This window comes from Euprymna scolopes, chromosome 17 (assembly GCF_053919585.1).
Source record: "Euprymna scolopes isolate OS-2025 chromosome 17, ASM5391958v1, whole genome shotgun sequence".
In the NCBI taxonomy this organism is placed as follows: Eukaryota; Metazoa; Mollusca; class Cephalopoda; order Sepiida; family Sepiolidae; genus Euprymna; species Euprymna scolopes.
Window position 1 is genome coordinate 92,421,439 of NC_136498.1, and position 18,905 is coordinate 92,440,343.

The 18,905-nt window shown below is 30.7% G+C and overlaps 1 protein-coding gene across 1 annotated transcript in view; it reads left to right on the top strand.

The window, feature by feature from the left end:
* LOC145296842 (pyrethroid hydrolase Ces2e-like) overlaps window positions 1-18,905 on the top strand; it is a 1,088,672-nt gene that overhangs the window by 974,076 nt on the left and 95,691 nt on the right. The window contains exons 4-5 of the mRNA XM_080142964.1: window positions 10,334-10,519; window positions 14,398-14,600. Coding sequence (XP_079999090.1) covers window positions 10,334-10,519; window positions 14,398-14,600 — 389 coding nt within the window. The remainder of the gene's footprint in view (window positions 1-10,333; window positions 10,520-14,397; window positions 14,601-18,905) is intronic.

Here is an 18,905-nt window from a genome sequence, read left to right on the forward strand (position 1 = left end):
CTTTAAACCTGGACATTACCATACGTTTGTTCTTTTTCTCTTCCAGAAGTCTTTTTTGTCTAAACAAAAAAAAAACTCATGGAAGCTAAGAGAAGAAAAGTGGATTTCGAGTGCCAAACTTTTAACGATACCTGAACAAATAACTATTTTCTCATTGAACATTTCGCAAAATGTGTTTGATTAATTTGTCAAGAAACCATTGCTGTGAAGAAAGTTTCAAATATTAAACAACATTATAAAACTCGTCATAATCATTATAACAGTTTTATCGGAAAATCCCGAGAACAAGTATCACGGTTGAGAAATAATTTAACAAAGCAATCATCCTTTTTTACTAGAAAAGTTGAAAAAAATGAAATACTCGCGTTAGCTATGAAGTGTCAAAACTAATTGCAGAAATAATGGAGATTTCTTCAAAGAATTATTTTTGAAATCAGATGTTTGTCCAGAAAAAAAGGGAATTATTTTCTGCTATCAGCTTGTCGGCAAGTATAGTAACGAAGCTATTGTAGAGCTGCAGCAAATGTCAGAAGTGACTTGGAGCGGATGTTCAACAATCTGGACTATTATTCTATTGCTATCGATGAAACAACATATCGGAAGGATACTTGTCAACTAGCAGTGTTTAATCCAAGCGATTGCTTCGACAGTATTCACTCATTGATTTAATTTCAGGTTTTTTTTATTTGCTTGTTTACTGTAGAAAAATTTTTTTGCTAATTCTACCTAATTCGCGTTTGGTCGGATTAATTCAGCGAGTGCAAAGGTTATTATTAAAACTAGGTGTAAAGTCTTTAAATAAGATTAGCGAGGGGATGTCCGGCTTTGCTCGGTCGTAAAATACGCTTAAATATGGTATTTTAATTTGTCAAGATTTCGTATATATTATTATAGAGTTGTGATTTCAAAAGTAAAAAAAATATTTGGATGTCATCAACTAGAATCGAAACCAAAACAGTAGTAGTCAAAATTGGTTATGTTACTACTGTACCAAAGTGACACGCGTATGAACGGATAAAAAATGTAAAAGTAAAAGTAAACTAAGACGAATGTAAAAAATGTATAACGATTTTTTTCGATTTTCACCCATTTTTGATGCCTCAAAAGCTATTTTAAGCGGTTCCATACCTATAAAACAATGGTCCATAAAACTAAATACATATAAAACAATGGTCCATAAAACTAAATACCTATGAAAGAATTGTCCATAAAACTAAATACCTATAAAACAATGGTCCATAAAACTAAATACCTATAAAACAATGGTCCATAAAACTAAATACCTATAAAACAATGGTCCATAAAACCAAATACCTATAAAACAATGGTCCCTAAAACTAAATACCTATAAAAGAATGGTCCATAAAACTAAATACCTATAAAAGAATTGTCCATAAAACTAAATACCTATAAAAGAATGGTCCATAAAACTAAATACCTATAAAACAATGGTCCATAAAACTAAATACCTATAAAAGAATTGTCCATAAAACTAAATAACTATAAAAGAATGGTCCATAAAACTAAATACCTATAATACAATGGTCCATAAAATTAAATACCTATAAAAGAACGGTCCATAAAACTAACACCTATAAAAGAATGGTCCATAAAACTAAATACCTATAAAAGAATAGTCCATAAAACTAAATACCTTTAGAACAATGGTCCATAAAACTAAATATCTATAAAACAATGGTCCATAAAATTAAATACTTATAAAAGAATTGTCCATAAAACTAAATACCTAAAAAACAATGTCAGTTAAGCTAAATACCTATAAAAGAATGGTCCATAACACAAAATACCTATAAAAGAATGGTTCATAAAACTAAATAATTATAAAACAATGGTCCATAAAACTAAATACCTATAAAACAATGGTCCATAAAACTAAATACCTATAAAAGAATAGTCCATAAAACTAAATACCTATAAAAGAATAGTCCATAAAACTAAATACCTTTAAAAGAATGGTCCATAAAACTAAATACCTATAAAACAATGGTCCATAAATCTAAATACCTATAAAAGAATGGTCCATAAAACTAAATACCTATAGAAGAATAGTCCATAAAACTAAATACCTATAAAAGAATGGTCTATAAAACTAAATACCTATAAAACAATGGTCCATAAAACTAAATACCTATAAAACAATGGTCCATAACACTAAATACCTTTAAAACAATGGTCCATAAAACTAAATACCTATAAAAGAATGGTCCATAAAACTAAATACCTAAAACAGAATGGTCCATAAAACTAATACCTATAAAAGAATCGTCCATAAAACAAAATACCTATAAAAGAATGGTCCATAAAACTAAATACCTAAAAAACAATGGTCCATAAAACTAAATACCTAAAAAAGAATAGTCCATAAAACTAAATACCTATAAAAGAATGTCAATAAAACTAAATACCTATAAAACAATGGTCCATAAAACTAATACTTATAAAAGAATGTCCATAAAACTAAATACATATAAAAGAATGGTCCATAAAACTAAACACCTATAAAACAATGGTCCATAAAACTAAATACCTATAAAAGAATGGTCCATAAAACTAAATACTTATAAAAAATGGTCTATAAAACTAATACCTATAAAATAATGATCCATAAAACTAAATACCTATAAAAGAATGGTCAATAAAGTAAAATACCTATACAAGAATGGTCCATAAAACTAAATACCTATAAAACAATGGTCCATAAAACTAAATACCTATACAAGAATTGTCCATAAAACTAAATACCTATAAAACAATGGTCAATAAAACTAAATACCTATAAAAGAATTGGACATAAAAAATACCTATAACAGAATGGTCCATAAAACTAAATACCTATAAAAGAATGGTCCATAAAACTAAATACCTTTAATACAATGGTCCATAAAACTAAATACTTATAAAACAATGGTCCATAAAACTAAATACCTATAAAAGAATGGTCCATACAAATAAATACCTATAAAAGAATTGTCCATAAAACTAAATACCTATAGAACAATTGTCAATAAAACTAAATACCTATAAAAGAATGGTCCATAAAACTAAATAACTATAAAACAATGGTCCATAAAACTATATACCTATAAAAGGATGGTCCATAAAACTAAATTCCTATAAAACAATGGTCCATACAACTAAATACCTCTAAAACAATGGTCCATAAAACTAAATACCTATAAAATAATGGTCCATAAAACTAAATACCTATAAAAGAATGGTCCATAAAACTAAATACCCATAAAAGAATTGTCCATAAAACTAAATACCTATAAAACAATGGTCCATACAACTAAATACCTCTAAAACAATGGTCCATAAAACTAAATACCTATAAAACAATGGTCCATAAATCTAAATACCTATAAAAGAATGGTCCATAAAACTAAATACCTTTAAAAGAATTGTCCATAAAACTAAATACCTTTAAAAGAATGGTCCATAAAACTAAATACCTTTAAAAGAATTGTCCATAAAACTAAATACCTTTAAAACAATGGTCCATAAAACTAAATACCTTTAAAAGAATGGTCCAAAAAACTAAATACCTTTAAAACAATGGTCTATAAAACTAAATACCTATGAAAGAATGGTCCATAAAACTAATACCTATAAAAGAATGGTCCATAAAACTAATACCTATGAAAGAATGGTCCATAAAACTAAATTCCTATAAAAGAATGGTCCATAAAACTAAATACCTATGAAAGAATTGTCCATAAAACTAAATACCTATAAAAGAATGGTCCATAAAACTAAATACTTATAAAACAATGGTTCATAAAACTAAATACCTTTAAAAGAATGGTCCATAAAACTAATACCTATAAAAGAATGGTCCATAAAACTAAATACCTATAAAACAATGGTCCATAAAACTTAATACTTATAAAAGAATGGTCCATAAAACTAAATACCTATAAAACAATGGTCCATAAAACTAAATACTTATAAAACAATGGTCCATAAAACTAAATACCTATAAAACAATGGTCCATAAAACTAAATACCTATAAAAGAATCGTCCATAAAACTAAATACCTATAAAACAATGGTCCATAAAACTAAATACCTATAAAACAATGGTCCATAAAACTAAATACCTATAAAACAATGGTCCATAAAACTAAATACCTATAAAAGAATTGTCCATAAAACTAATACCTATAAAAGAATGGTCCATAAAACTAAATACCTATAAAACAATGGTCCATAAAACTAAATACCTATAAAACAATGGTCCATAAAACTAAATACCTATAAAACAATGGTCCATAAAACTAAATACCTATAAAAGAATCGTCCATAAAACAGTCCTCTTTTAGGCATCTTGCGTCGCTCTGCGACTTTTAGTTTTGGTATAGATAGAGTTTGAAAATATGGATACAGACATATAGCCTTTTATTTATTAGATGTGGCTTCCTTCATGTTTAGTTTACTGACTTTTCCTTAAACGGTGATTTATTTATTTTCAGCATTAATTATATCTTTGTAGTTGTATTCATTTTTATCTAGTTATTTCTTTTTATTGTTTTTATGGTGTTTTCTTTGAGTAGTTTATTACACTCTTCTTTATCTATTTGATAAAAATTTCTGGTTTTATCCGCTTTTACGAAGATTTTGTAAGAGTTTTTTTACGTTTCTTACGATGTTATCTAATTGTTTTTGAAAACTGTTTGCTTTTTGTGGAAATCCTTTGAATCATTTAAGAAGTCATTTTCGAGTTTAATAATGAACCCTACTAGTTTTTCATTTATTTTTTTTATTATTATTTTTTTTTTGAATCCGCAGGATTCTTTTGTGTCTTGGTGTTCATGTTTAAAGAAAGGAAAGAAGTGTGAAAGATCGCATTTGGCGCGTTTGTTCGTCTTTTTATTTTTTCATAATGTATGCATGGTTTACTAGGCGTTGATATTTTGATAAGCGACGTTTTCCATATTTGTTTTATCACGTGGTGAAATAAATTCTATAGCTTGAAGAGCTGATTATTATTTTATGTATCTACATTTTATGTAAATATTTTCAGCATTTACTTTGACAGTGTTCGATAACTAGGTAGCAAGTTTTGAAAATATATACGGCAATTAAGCTACACAAAATTTTCGCGTTTCATCCTCGTAAGGATTCTTTAGGCTATAGCATTGAATTGATGTTGTTTCGTGTTTTTATATATTCCCATTGTACTGAGTTTACTAGTTCTTAGTTCTTCACACCCATTTATTGTAGCCAATGATTGTGAGCACCTGTTTTTTTTTTTTGTTTTTTTTTTTGTTGCTTTTTTTGTTTTTTTTGTTCAGTGAGGATGTTTTTTTTATTTCTTTGTGATCGGAGCTGACATAGTTTTAATTTAGATGTTTATTTACATTTTATTAGGCACGGCGAAAACGGAAGTTGAGAGTTAAGTATCTTTTGACGGCGTCTCTCTTGAAAAATCTACCAAAAATCAAGTAATTATTCAATCAATACGAAATTTTCACCGATTATTGACGAACGAACTTTAAAATCGTGTATTTTCATTTTTCTCCAAAACTTACTTATGTCTAAATACGGATTTTGAATAGAACTGAAATCGAATTAATGCATCGTTTGTCATGAAACGTTATTTGCTTGTTTTACCCTCATGGTTTACATCAGGCCAGAGGTTTAAATGAGGGAAAAAGTCAAAAATCGGTCGACGGACCATATAGTTGTTGGCTTTTTATCTTTAAAATTAACAACAAAAAATGATATTTTTACATGATTTTTATGGAAAACACTACTTTTATATCTTTGAAAAATAAATTAATAATTTTCTTTTAGTGAACCCACTCCCAATATTGCTAATATTGCTAATTTAATATGAAATGCTTTGAAGAATCGTTACAAAAAATCGACAAATAACTGTGCATTTTGCTAAAAATACGGTAATTACTTTCGGCAATTTCTTGTTAATTCACCTATGGTGGACCAACCGTGATACTAGATGCAGGGGTTGTTTTCAACACATACATCTGATACTGGCCAGCCTCCTCGTTGCTTAACTTTAGGGATTATGTAGGCAACAAATATATATATATATATATATATATATATATATATATATATATATATATATATATATTTAGCCAGTAGATTTAGGTTCCTAGAAGTACATCTAATGAAACATGTGTCTACCAAAAAGTGCTCAATGAGTGAACAGAGCAGGTATATTAAATTTATTTATACAAACATTGATGACTACATATGTGCATACACGTTTCTGTAATCGTCCGCGGGTAATTACAGAAACATGTATGCACATATGTCGCCATCAGTGTTTGTATAAATAAATTTTATATATATATATATATATATATATATATATATATATATATATATATATATATATCGATAATGAAAAAAGAATTCAACCTTCACTTAATCGTCATAATACGTGGCTAAATTAAGTTTATTTAATCCTATCCAGACCTCCGTAGATTATTTTAAACTACCATTAAATTTCGTTGTTTTTTTTTTTTTTTAATTTCACTATGCAAATCTCTGAAGTGATTTAAAAAATTGGAATTATTTGAAATTCAGGTACTTATATTCTATTTTTGCATAGCAAGTCATCCTAGATCTTATTTAGCCCCCAAAATTAATAATTGGTTCAAGCACTTTTTAAAAAAATATTTCATTGTTTTATCGATCGAGAGAAAAATGGCAATGAATGGTGTGGTTTTAGAAAATTTTAAATTTTATTAAAAATTGATAAAATTTCTGGTATAAAAAGTCAGTCAAGAATAATGGAATTTTAATGGATTTTAATGGATTTTAATTTGTTTTTTTAAGACAATTATTTGTTTATTTATCTATTTTATTTATTTTATTTTTTTTGCCGTGCCTTCATTTTATGTTATTCTAGCGTATTTTTATGTATTTGTTTATTTATTAGTTATTATTATAATTATAATTTTCATTTTTTGTTATTGTTGTTACTATTATTAGTAGTAGTAGTAAAAGTAGTAGTAGTAGTAGTAGTAGTTCATGTTTTTTCTGTTATATTTTAAAGTAAAGAAATAGGTCCACGCTTATCCGAATTTTAGGTATTGATAAGGCTTAGTATTTAATGCAAAAATGATCACAAATTTAACCATTTTCTACCATTCATTTTGCATAAAGCACCATTCAAAGTCAACGGGCTATAACTTTTGCTCGTTTTGAACGAGTAATAGTTTAATATGCATAAAAAGTCTAATATATATTGAACAATGCAAAATGTGTCACATGACAGGTAAAAGTAATTCCGTGTACAGAAAAGTTGGCGCCATTTTATGTTCCCTTCGAACGATTCAAATCAAGATATAATAGTACTAAACATAATGGTCAGAATCGTTATTTCGATTTTCATTCTAGAAAACGTCAAGTACTTAAAGCTTACAGGATATATTGTTAGAGGTTCTGTTCATATTATGCCCACTAAAGCCTTTGAAATACTCTGAACAAACTAAATCATATATAAGGAAGACTAATAACTTCTGTTTTTTTTCTATTACACGTAATAAATATGTTTTCAATCAAAAACTTCTTAATGCTATGAAAAGGGTAGTAATTGCTGTCAAGATTTCGATCTAACGAATTATAAAGACCCAAGAAGAGAGCATTTATTATAAACCTATATGTCATTGTAAGCAATATCTCTAGTTGTACATTTATAATAAATTTAAAATAAACAGTTTTAATAAATGTTTCATCTTAATCAACAATCATCAGTATGAGTAGATATAACTTTATCACCGATCGCAGTTTTCGAATCCCGGACTACATTCACCTCTGACTTGTATCCGACATGGCCACTGTGACGGCGACTGGAAAATATTTCTCTTGGTCATTTTACGAATATATTAAACTTTTATAGCGTGTAAGACTGTGTTCATTTTACGAATATATTAAACTTTTATAGAGTGTAAGACTGTGTTCACTTTACGAATATATTAAACTTTTATAGAGTGTAAGACTGTGTTCATTTTACGAATATATTAAAATTGTATAGCGTGTAAGACTGTGTTCATTTTACGAATATATTAAACTTTTATAGAGTGTAAGACTGTGTTCATTTTACGAATATATTAAACTTTTATAGAATGTAAGACTGTGTTCATTTTACGAATATATTAAACTTTTATAGAGTGTAAGACTGTGTTCATTTTACGAATATATTAAACTTTTATAGAGTGTAAGACTGTGTTCATTTTACGAATATATTAAACTTTTATAGAGTGTAAGACTGTGTTCATTTTACGAATATATTAAACTTTTATAGCGTGTAAGACTGTGTTCATTTTACGAATATATTAAACTTTTATAGCATGTAAGACTGTGTTCATTTTACGAATATATTAAACTTTTATAGAGTGTAAGACTGTGTTCATTTTACTAATATATTTTATAGCGTGTAAGACTGTGTTCATTTTACGAATATATTAAACTTTTATAGAGTGTAAGACTGTGTTCATTTTACGAATATATTAAACTTTTATAGAGTGTAAGACTGTGTTCATTTTACGAATATATTAAAATTGTATAGCGTGTAAGACTGTGTTCATTTTACGAATATATTAAACTTTTATAGAGTGTAAGACTGTGTTCATTTTACGAATATATTAAACTTTTATAGAGTGTAAGACTGTGTTCATTTTACGAATATATTAAACTTTTATAGAGTGTAAGACTGTGTTCATTTTAAGAATATATTAAACTTTTATAGAGTGTAAGACTGTGTTCATTTTACGAATATATTAAACTTTTATAGCATGTAAGACTGTGTTCATTTTACGAATATATTAAACTTTTATAGAGTGTAAGACTGTGTTCATTTTACGAATATATTAAACTTTTATAGCATGTAAGACTGTGTTCATTTTACGAATATATTAAACTTTTATAGAGTGTAAGACTGTGTTCATTTTACGAATATATTAAACTTTTATAGAGTGTAAGACTGTGTTCATTTTACGAATATATTAAACTTTTATAGCATGTAAGACTGTGTTCATTTTAAGAATATATTAAAATTTTATAGAGTGTAAGACTGTGTTCATTTTACGAATATATTAAACTTTTATAGCATGTAAGACTGTGTTCATTTTACGAATATATTTTATAGCGTGTAAGACTGTGTTCATTTTACGAATATATTAAACTTTTATAGAGTGTAAGACTGTGTGGATCACTTCATACATTTGCTTTAGTTAGAAATTGTCCATATTTTCCTTACACAGTGTTCTTCCGTTCAGAGAACTTTAAAAAATTATTTATAATAAATACTTTTATGCCCATATACATAGACGTTTTATCTTAACCAAGCCTCACCCGTGTAGTTAGATATAACAGTATCAGTTTTCACAGAATTCGAATTCTGGTCTAAGGTCACCTTTGATTTCTTTCCAGCGCCTTTACCCATTGTAACATTTTCATCAACAGAATAAAAGATTTTAGACATGCGTGCCGATGTTTATGTACATGCTGGTCTTTTTTATAGTCGCTCTTTTTCGCAAGCGTCTTTTTGTCTAGAGATTACTACAGAAATAAGCTTCTTTGCATGAAGTAAGAGGGTGCAAGGAAACGTTCGTTGAGAGTTTTTATAAATGAGAGAATGTTATCTTTACAAATTTTTTTACTTTTTAATTTTTTAACTTTACCGAAATAAATTATGCACACGGACAGAAACGTCGATATAACATTGTGCTTAGAGATTATTGCTACATTGTTGGCCGTATGCTATTCGCACGGCCTCCACATGGAGAATAATCTGAAAACCTTAGTTTTTTTTCCACCCGAAAACGTGGCGTAATTCTCATAGTCTCTCTGTTTAGTCTACGGCGTTTTATATTTACCCCTTGTTTCAACTTTACGTCATCCGTCTCTGGAACAATAATGCTTGCAGATGAGGGTCATCCTGACATGCACTAAATGTGATACTTGTCAAAATTTTCGCTCGCTAACTTAATCGCAACTCACATAGGTTCCTTAATTTGTAACATGATGACCAAAGATAAATATTCCTATTATTCGTTTAATGAACATAGTAATCTTTTCTATACTGCTAGACCTAAAGGAGAATCTTTAAAATGTTTTTGTTGTTGATGATTCCAAATGCATTTGCGTGTGTGCGTGTTGAAACGCCGCCTGCAATAATGACTGATTTTGGCAAATTTAAATTTAAAACGATAGGAACTGCAGTTGATTTTGTTTCTCATAATTCTTTTTTTGTTTTTTTCTTTGTCATTATTTTTTTTTTTTTTTCATGTATTAATCATTATTTCATTCTTTTATTTTTCTGTTGTTTTATCATCAGGTTTCTTGTCTTCGGGAAACTCCGATATACCCGGAAATTTCGGCATGCTGGACCAAATCGCCGCTTTCCGATGGGTGAAAGAAAACATTGTTCATTTCAGCGGTGACCCAGACCACATTACAATTGATGGCCACAGCGCTGGAGGTGCAAGCGTTGGATTACACTTAGTTTCACCCTTGTCCAAAGGTAAGTGCTATCTAAAAAGGAAGATTTGACTGCAAGTAAAAAATAACATTTATTGAGTTTTTTTTATTAATATCGCTAGTTTGCTATCAATCTCTCGTGAAGTACATAAACAGACAACGAGACAACGACAAAGATGGACGTTGTTCCGCAGCAAACCAAAACCAACAAAGTCTATGACATGTTCCTTGTTGACTTGTGTGTGTCTTTGTTCCTTTGAAGTTCTAGCAACCCCATCTTCCCAGACTTTGATTCTCCTTTTGAAAATGGATTATTTTATTGCTAATAGCCTGAGACGCCCCTGTGAAAAAATGTCGGCGGGCCGTCTCATGTACTTTTGCAGGCCATAGTTATCTTCCAATAGGGGACTAGCTCTTCAAATCACACTTTCCGACTCTTATGTCACATCATCTATCCAGGAAGATCAATATCAAGACTGACTGATAAATGACGTTAGAGAGCAGATTGGGTTGAGTCAATATTGTCGATGGAAAAGGCAGTATTAGATATAAGGTAAATCTATACAATAAATTGAATTTTAATGATGATAGATAGCGAAACTGTCATTGTACGTTATATATGTAAGACTAGTAGGGCTACCCGAAGTTACTTTGAGCGAAGGTGTAATGTATTTCTATAAAAACCTCTATCTCTCAGCCTCTCTCTAATCGTCTCTCTTTCTCATTTTTTTCTTCCTATTTCCAACCTCATCTTTCTATTCTGCTCAGCCTATTTCTCTCTAGTTGAACACATACACAGAGACAGATCTTCCTTATATAATAGATTTCTCGAGGAATGATTCGATATTTTCTTTCCAGATTACTAATAAAAAAAAAGTTGAAAGCCAAAAAGTTCATTTATTTTCTAAATTTTAGATATTATTCATCCAAGACAATACTGATAAAAAATGTACCAACTCATGGTTCTTTAGTTTTTACATTTTTACTTTTAGACATGCAAACGCACTTACACACAGAAAACTGTCCGTGATAGACTAGCAATGCTACAAAACCTAAACAGAACCTGTTAAGTAGCATTAAGAGAAAAGAGAATATTGCATGTGAAAAGTGAAACAATGAAAATTAGGACACATTCAAAATGCTATTGAAAACTTTGTAGGGGTTTGTTGTGTATTTATGAAGTTTTAGATCGATATACAAACATCCAAACACACAGACAACTTTTTATATATTAGATAGAAGAATATTAAATTCAGTTTACGTTAAAATGTATATGTTTATTATCTACTTCTACCTTGTGTGCTGAATAGAAATAATGTAAGTCATCCTCGAGATAAAGCCAGGCTTCCATATGGTTGTGTTTTCATTGTTGTATTTTCATTTGCCGATGACTATACAAACCATTATGCATAGATTCTGAACCGTCTGCTGTCAAACCCATTCGTACACCAATATTGATTTATAAAAACCTTTATTAAAATGAGAACACAGAAAAATCAAAAGGACGGGTTACTTGCGTACGTGTAAAAGGAAAAAGATACAAGCAGGCAGAAAATCCGACGGACAGAACGTCTCGCTGCATCTAAATTATTAGCTAAATTGGAGACGGTTCATTGAACACGTCATCTCTGCATGAAGTATCGCCAGAAAAAAGACAAAAAAAAATCTCCATCCGCAGTCACGTGATTTCGTCAAACTTTTTTATCCGGCCTATATTGACTTTGTGTCCAACTGTGTCTCTTAAAAACAATAAATATTAGAAGAGTGTGCATGTCTTATATTTGCCTCAGTCATTAGCATGCTCACACTGGGCATGGCATCAATACATGTTCCTAGTTGAAGTTTCGTCAGCTAAGAGGCAGAAGTAACATAATTTTACGACTTGTCACCCAAGCGTTTCCATATAAACAAAAGTGTTTGTTACGTAACAACATGATAGACTTATTTTAAATAATATTACATAATAAATTACTTAATAGATAATGGTAAATAGATAAAGACATATCTCAAATGGAATTCGACTTGATGCCGAGAAACGAGTTCTAAATATTTTTAAATAAAACGTATAATTTATTACAGGTATATCAGATTATATTAAAATGCCAAAAATTCCGTCATGGTCTTTGGTTCATAAAATCATCGTTTAATCCAGGAAAAAAAATCAATGATTAAAAAAATAATAGGATATGCACCACGTTTCTCAAGTAGAATATGTTTCTATATGAATATGTTTCGAGGTAAACGATTATTATTTACCTGCAATCTAATAGACATATGATATGTATTTCTTTTATGACCAAGTGTATTATTGCGCCTCAGTTATGCTAGCAAATGAAAGATACGTGTTCACAATGTCATCGTATCATTTTTTTTTTTTTTTTACTGGAGATCACAATTTACCAATGCTTAAATGTGATGATCTAGTGAAACTTGGGTAGGGTTTAATTATTTAAGAGGATGGCTCAACAAGATCTTATTTACATTTGACTTGAAAACGACCATGTTATAGACAGCTGAGAAGTAGCCCCAAGGTATTGTGTTGCACAGATGGACAGTTCTAGAAAAGATACTTTGAACATGGAATCTTCGTTTAGTTTTCGGTACAGATAGAGAGTAGGAAAAATTGTTGGCATGTATAGTAACTAGACGAGGATTTGTATGGGTGGGCGATGCCACGATATTCAAAGCATAAACAAATCAACACTTTTGAGATAGACTTGCTATTGAATAATATGCAAAGCAATGACTGAATCCCTCGAAAATTACCCCCAATCTGTATTTAGGAAAATATCTCCATTAACCATTATCCAAGACAATATGATTTTTTATATTATCTTATTTGAAAAGAAAAAACTTTTCATGTCTGGCCGTTTGATACGAATTGACGATAATAGTTGCTTCACTGAAATGTCTGCAGTGTATGTTGTGAACAATTTTTATTATCTAAACGTTAAAATAACTAAAACGAATTATTAAATTTAATGCTGCCAAGACAAGGTTATAACAGCCATCGATTGTCATGGTTTCCGAGAGTTTAACGTCTAAAAACTTCGACCATAAATTCTCATGCAACATGAAGTGGAATAAGTACATAGAATATGCCGCAAATAAGACACGCTCCCTCCACCGTACTAGAAAACTCAGTAAAATATACAATGCATGAGAATATTTTGTAATCATGCTTTAAAGAACTGAACAATATATGTGTGTGTGTGTGTGTGTGTGTGTGTGTGTGTGTGTGTGTGTGTGTGTGTGTTTCAGAAATTTATAATCAATCAAATGAGGTACATGTAAAATATAAAAGCTTTCTGTTGCCTTTTTTTTCGCCAAGATTTTCCTCCAGGAACTATCTTTTAGTCTTCTGCTAAGCTGCATGAGTACAATATACTGGTAATTACATGTTATTCCTTGTTGTAAAACAACAGTCAAGTTATATTTTCCTTGTTGTAAAACAACAGTCAAGTTATATTTAATTGTTTGGAATTTCGGTAAAAACAAAACTGAATATAGATTTGATCATTAGAATTTAATATACTATTGTTTATATATGCGTGCGTGCGTGCGTGCGTGTGTGTGTGTGTGTGTGTGTGTGTGTGTGTGTGTGTGTGTGTGTGTGCGTGTGTGTCTGCGGGTGTGTGTGTGTGTGTGTGTGTGTGTGTGTGTGTGTGTGTGTGTGTGTGTGTGTGTGTGTGCGGGTGTGTGTCTGCGGGTGTGTGTGTATGTGTGTGTGTGTGTGTGTGTGTGTGTGTGTGTGTGTGTGTGTGTGTGTGCGGGGGTGTGTGCGGGTGTGTGTGTGCGGGTGTGTGTGCGGGTGAATATATGTAGTAAACATATCGCGCACGTAGGATGTAATTATATGTTTTTTCTTTAGTAAGATTGTAAGGCTACAAGATGAAGAGGATGTTTTCTTTCTTTTACCAGGTCTTTTCAACCGAGTCATCCAACAGAGTGGGTCAGCACTTGCGCATTGGGCAGTGAAGAAGTATCCCGATCGATCCAACTTGCATTACAAGATCTTCTTGTCCAGCCTCCGGTGTCTTCACAATTCCACATCGGAAATCAAAAGATGCCTCAAAAGTATCGATCCAGAAAGATTAAAAAGAATCATTTTAACCGATCTTGAAGTGAGCATCTCTCTTCTTAATATCCTCTGTGTGTGTATATATATATATATATATATATATATATATATATATATATATATATATGTATATATACTACGTCCGGATCAAGGGTCGTCTAGATAAAATAATAAAAGACCACTTCCTCTCTTTCTCTCTCTCTCTCTCTCTCTCTCTCTCTCTCTCTCTCTCTCTCTCTCTCTCTCTCTCTCTCTGATAAGATAAATGACATCATCGTATTGTGACGTCATGTATTATGCATTCTGTTTTAATCAATGACGTCGAAATATAGTAACGATTTAGTACATTAGTCCTGCGCCTCCTGCGGAAATGAAATCCTGTATGATATTGTATCTTGTTCAGACCAATTCTTACTTAAAAATTGTTTTACCTCTACCGTTAACATACCATTGTTATTAGTAATTATTTATATTTTATAATTATGTTTCTTGTTTTTTAACTTCGATTATAACAAATCGAATTCAGAATTCATACATATCAATGTGTGCGTGTGTGTTTATGTGTGTCATTGTGCTGCGTGTGTGTTTATGTGTGTCATTGTGCTGCGTGTGTATGTTTGTGAATATGAATTCTAAATTCGATTTATCGTTGATTATTTAGGATACTTTTTCAAGTTTTCTTATTGGTGTATCAGTTGCTACTTCATTTAATCAATTTGCCATTTATCATTCAAACATGGTAATGTTTGAATATATGGTTAAGTGGCAGTTTTAGTCATTTATAACTGCTTTAAAGCGTCGCCGCTCACTCATTTTTCGACCAAATTTCAAACAATTATTACAGTTTAAAGATCACCTTCTCAGCTATATTGTGAAAAAAATGTTCAATTTTCGTTCCGTAAAACAAAAGTTCTGATGAATTTACTGGTGTTCGAAATCGTAAAAAAACGTAAGGAAGTGGACGATGGTTTTTATGACTGATTTCGATAGCAACCACGTCGCTTCAGCGACTAGTGTTGCTACTAATTCACTGCTGCTGTCGCGAAAAAGAGAAGTAACAAGTGAAACAGACAAATTGAAAGAATGAAAGGGAGATAATTGGGGGGTTTTATTGAAATAGATGAGTGCAGTACATTGTTATTACACATGTTCATAGGGGCAAAAATAAGACTGAAATTAAATAAAGAACAAGTTAATTTATTGGAAGCCTGGAAAAATCATGGATTACAATAGAAAAACGCAAGCATGAGGAGTAATATGATTAAGCTTAAACATGGAAAAGTAAAGAACTAGTTGTTAAATCTGGAAAAAAAAAGGACAAGATATTCTAATAAAAAATATAATAAATTTATAACTTAAAATATTGCAGCATTAATTTTTTTTTGATTCAATTTAACATTATATAACAAATTCCTAATGCTGCAATATTTTAAGTTATAAATTTATTATATTTTTTACTAAAATATCTTGTCCTTTTCTTTTCCAGTTTTAACAACTAGTTCTTTACTTTTCCATGTTTAAGCTTAACCATATTACTTTTCATACTCGCATTTTTCTATTGTAATATATATATATATATATATATATATACATTTAGAAAAAATGGTAGCAAACATGGTAATTAGTAAAAACCTGAAGAAAGTGCTCAATGCAATTGCAGAGCAAATATATATATTTTATTGCCGTTTTATCTGCTTAGTTACACATGTTTCGGTTTCCGAATCGTATCAACGATCCATTAACTTCGTCAACTGAAGTAAATGATTTTCAAGATAAAAAATACAAATCAAAACTCGTGAAAATATTTGTAAATAAGTTAAATTTGAAACAATGGATAAGAATTTATTTTTATTACGAAAAACGCATTTTCCTTCGATCTTTAAAATTGTAAATTGTTTTCCTTCTTTTAATAAAATTGTAAATAAACAAATGAAATATATCTATAAATCATTATCAATTTAAATCTGTTGCATTTATTTCCCGCAATATTCAGTATGTTCGCCTTATAGTATATACGTAAATCATATATATACGCATATTAATATATATATATATCTGTGTGTGTGTGTGTGTGTGTGTGTGTGTGTGTGTGTGTGTGTGTGTGTGTAAAAAAAAGCCTTTCAGGTTTGTGTCATTGGGAGAATGAGGAATAAGCCGTCATCGCTTAATAAGATAGAAATAAAAGAGTGATAAATGAAAATAGATAATACTTATACTATTTACCATATATATATATATATATATATATATATATATATATATATATATATATATATATATATATAATATAAAGCTGAATGTCTGTGTGTGTATGTGTGTGTGTGTATGTGTGTCTGGTCACGAATAGGCTCCTATATGTTTGACGATTTTAAAAAACTGATTACATATAATGATAGAAGATGTATCGAGACACAGGAATGGGTGTGTTTGATCTGGCAGAACAGTGGTTCATTAAAATTGTGGGGTTTGTGTTCGCGCCTGGTCCACAAAGTATGGAAATAAAAATTTAAAAATTTAAAAAAACGTTTACAAGTGTTTTTGATATAGATGTACATAAGAATACTTTGATAAATATGATTTAACTTAATATATATATATACACGTATATATATGTATATATATACACACTTATATATATATGCGTGTGCTATAACTTTTTCTCTTATATGATACGCAATTATGCAGAATGTAGAAAATATGCATAAATAGAACTGAACGTAGTCGTCAAATAAAACAAATCGTCTACTAAGAAAACATAAAAATGAAAAAAATAATTGATGAGAGTTCGTTTTTCAAAGAAACATACAAATTAGTTAACCTTTATGAAGTCGCTCGCATATCCATTACTTAATATATCAAAAAGGTAATTTTAATAATTTTTAAATAGAAACATAGGCTTTTAATGTCAAAGTCAGTACAAAAAATATCTCAACTTCTCCAGTCCCATTTGTTAATAAGACTGGAGACCCTCCGAACCACGCCCATATGCATAAAGATAGCTAAAAAAAAAAATAAATAAACAACAACAACAACAACAAAATAATAACTTTTTTTTTACATAGGGATCACGACTTATCAAGGCCCGGAAGAAACTCGGGGATAAGGGTCATTTTGTGTACAATAATAAATGGGATAATATCGTAGTAATAGTTGGTATTGGAGATGTGATAAAGTGTCTTATTTAAGGGGCGATTTGTCAGGAATTTGTTTATGTTGGACTTGAAGACGTCAAAGTTGTAGTCAGGTGGAAAACAGGCAAACGGAAGAGAATTTCACAGGCGTGCACTTCTCAGAAAAAAGTTATGTTCATGGAATCTCCGTTTTAATTTAGGCACAGATAAAGAGTGGGGGAAATTACTGACAGTGGTTTTAGCTAGACGGGTGTTTATCATGAAAGATTGGCGAGGGGGTCCAGAGATTGGAGCTCGGGCGAGCACTTGCCATGGAAATAACGATAAAACAAAGACAGGCTTGCAACGTCTCTTCTGTAGGAGAGAGGTTGTAGGGAAGAGAAGAGAGCATACCCCACTAAGCAACGAAGTCTATTTTGTACTTTGTCAAGGCAGGATAGGCTGTTTTTTGAAGCTCCAGCTCAGATGTGGCAGCAGTAATCCATCTTTGGACGTACTTGGCTTTTGTATAATTGCATCAGTAGTGAGATATCTTATGGAGCGCATTTCCCCAGCGGCCCGGGCAACAAACTTGATATATGTGTTCCATTTCAGATCAGGAGTAAAGGTCAAACCCAGAAGCTTGTCAAAACATGAAGCCTCCCCAAGACGAGAGCCATTCATTTCAATTGATGCTAGATGAGGAACAGAACGTTGATGATGTAAAGTTAGGAGCTCGGTTTTAGACACATTAAAAGTAACCAGCCATCTCTTCCCCCACTGTACCACATGCTCAAGATCAGAGGAGAGGGAATCAAAGAGAGCTTTGTCATTTACGGCCTTTGATGTGTTGCCGTAGATGGTCGTGTCATCAGCATAGATGTCAACGAATGATTTAAGTATGTGTTTTGGGAGATCATTGATGTAGATCAGGAAGAGAGTTGAGTCCAGTATAGACCCCTGGGGAACTCCAGCATTAATACTGTGGGCCTCTGATTGCTGCCCATCAACTACTACTCTTATGAACTTATCAGAGAGAAATGATTTAATTATTGAGAAAACATTTCCAGTGATACCGTAGCTGGAAATCTTGTGAAGTAGGCGCTTATGCCAAACCTTATCGAAGGCCTTTGATATGTCAAGAGCAATTGCCCTAGAAAGGAAGCCTTTGTGGAGAGATTCACTAGTCCTATGAGATATAACTGTAAGCACATCAGCTGTATATCTAGCAGAACGTA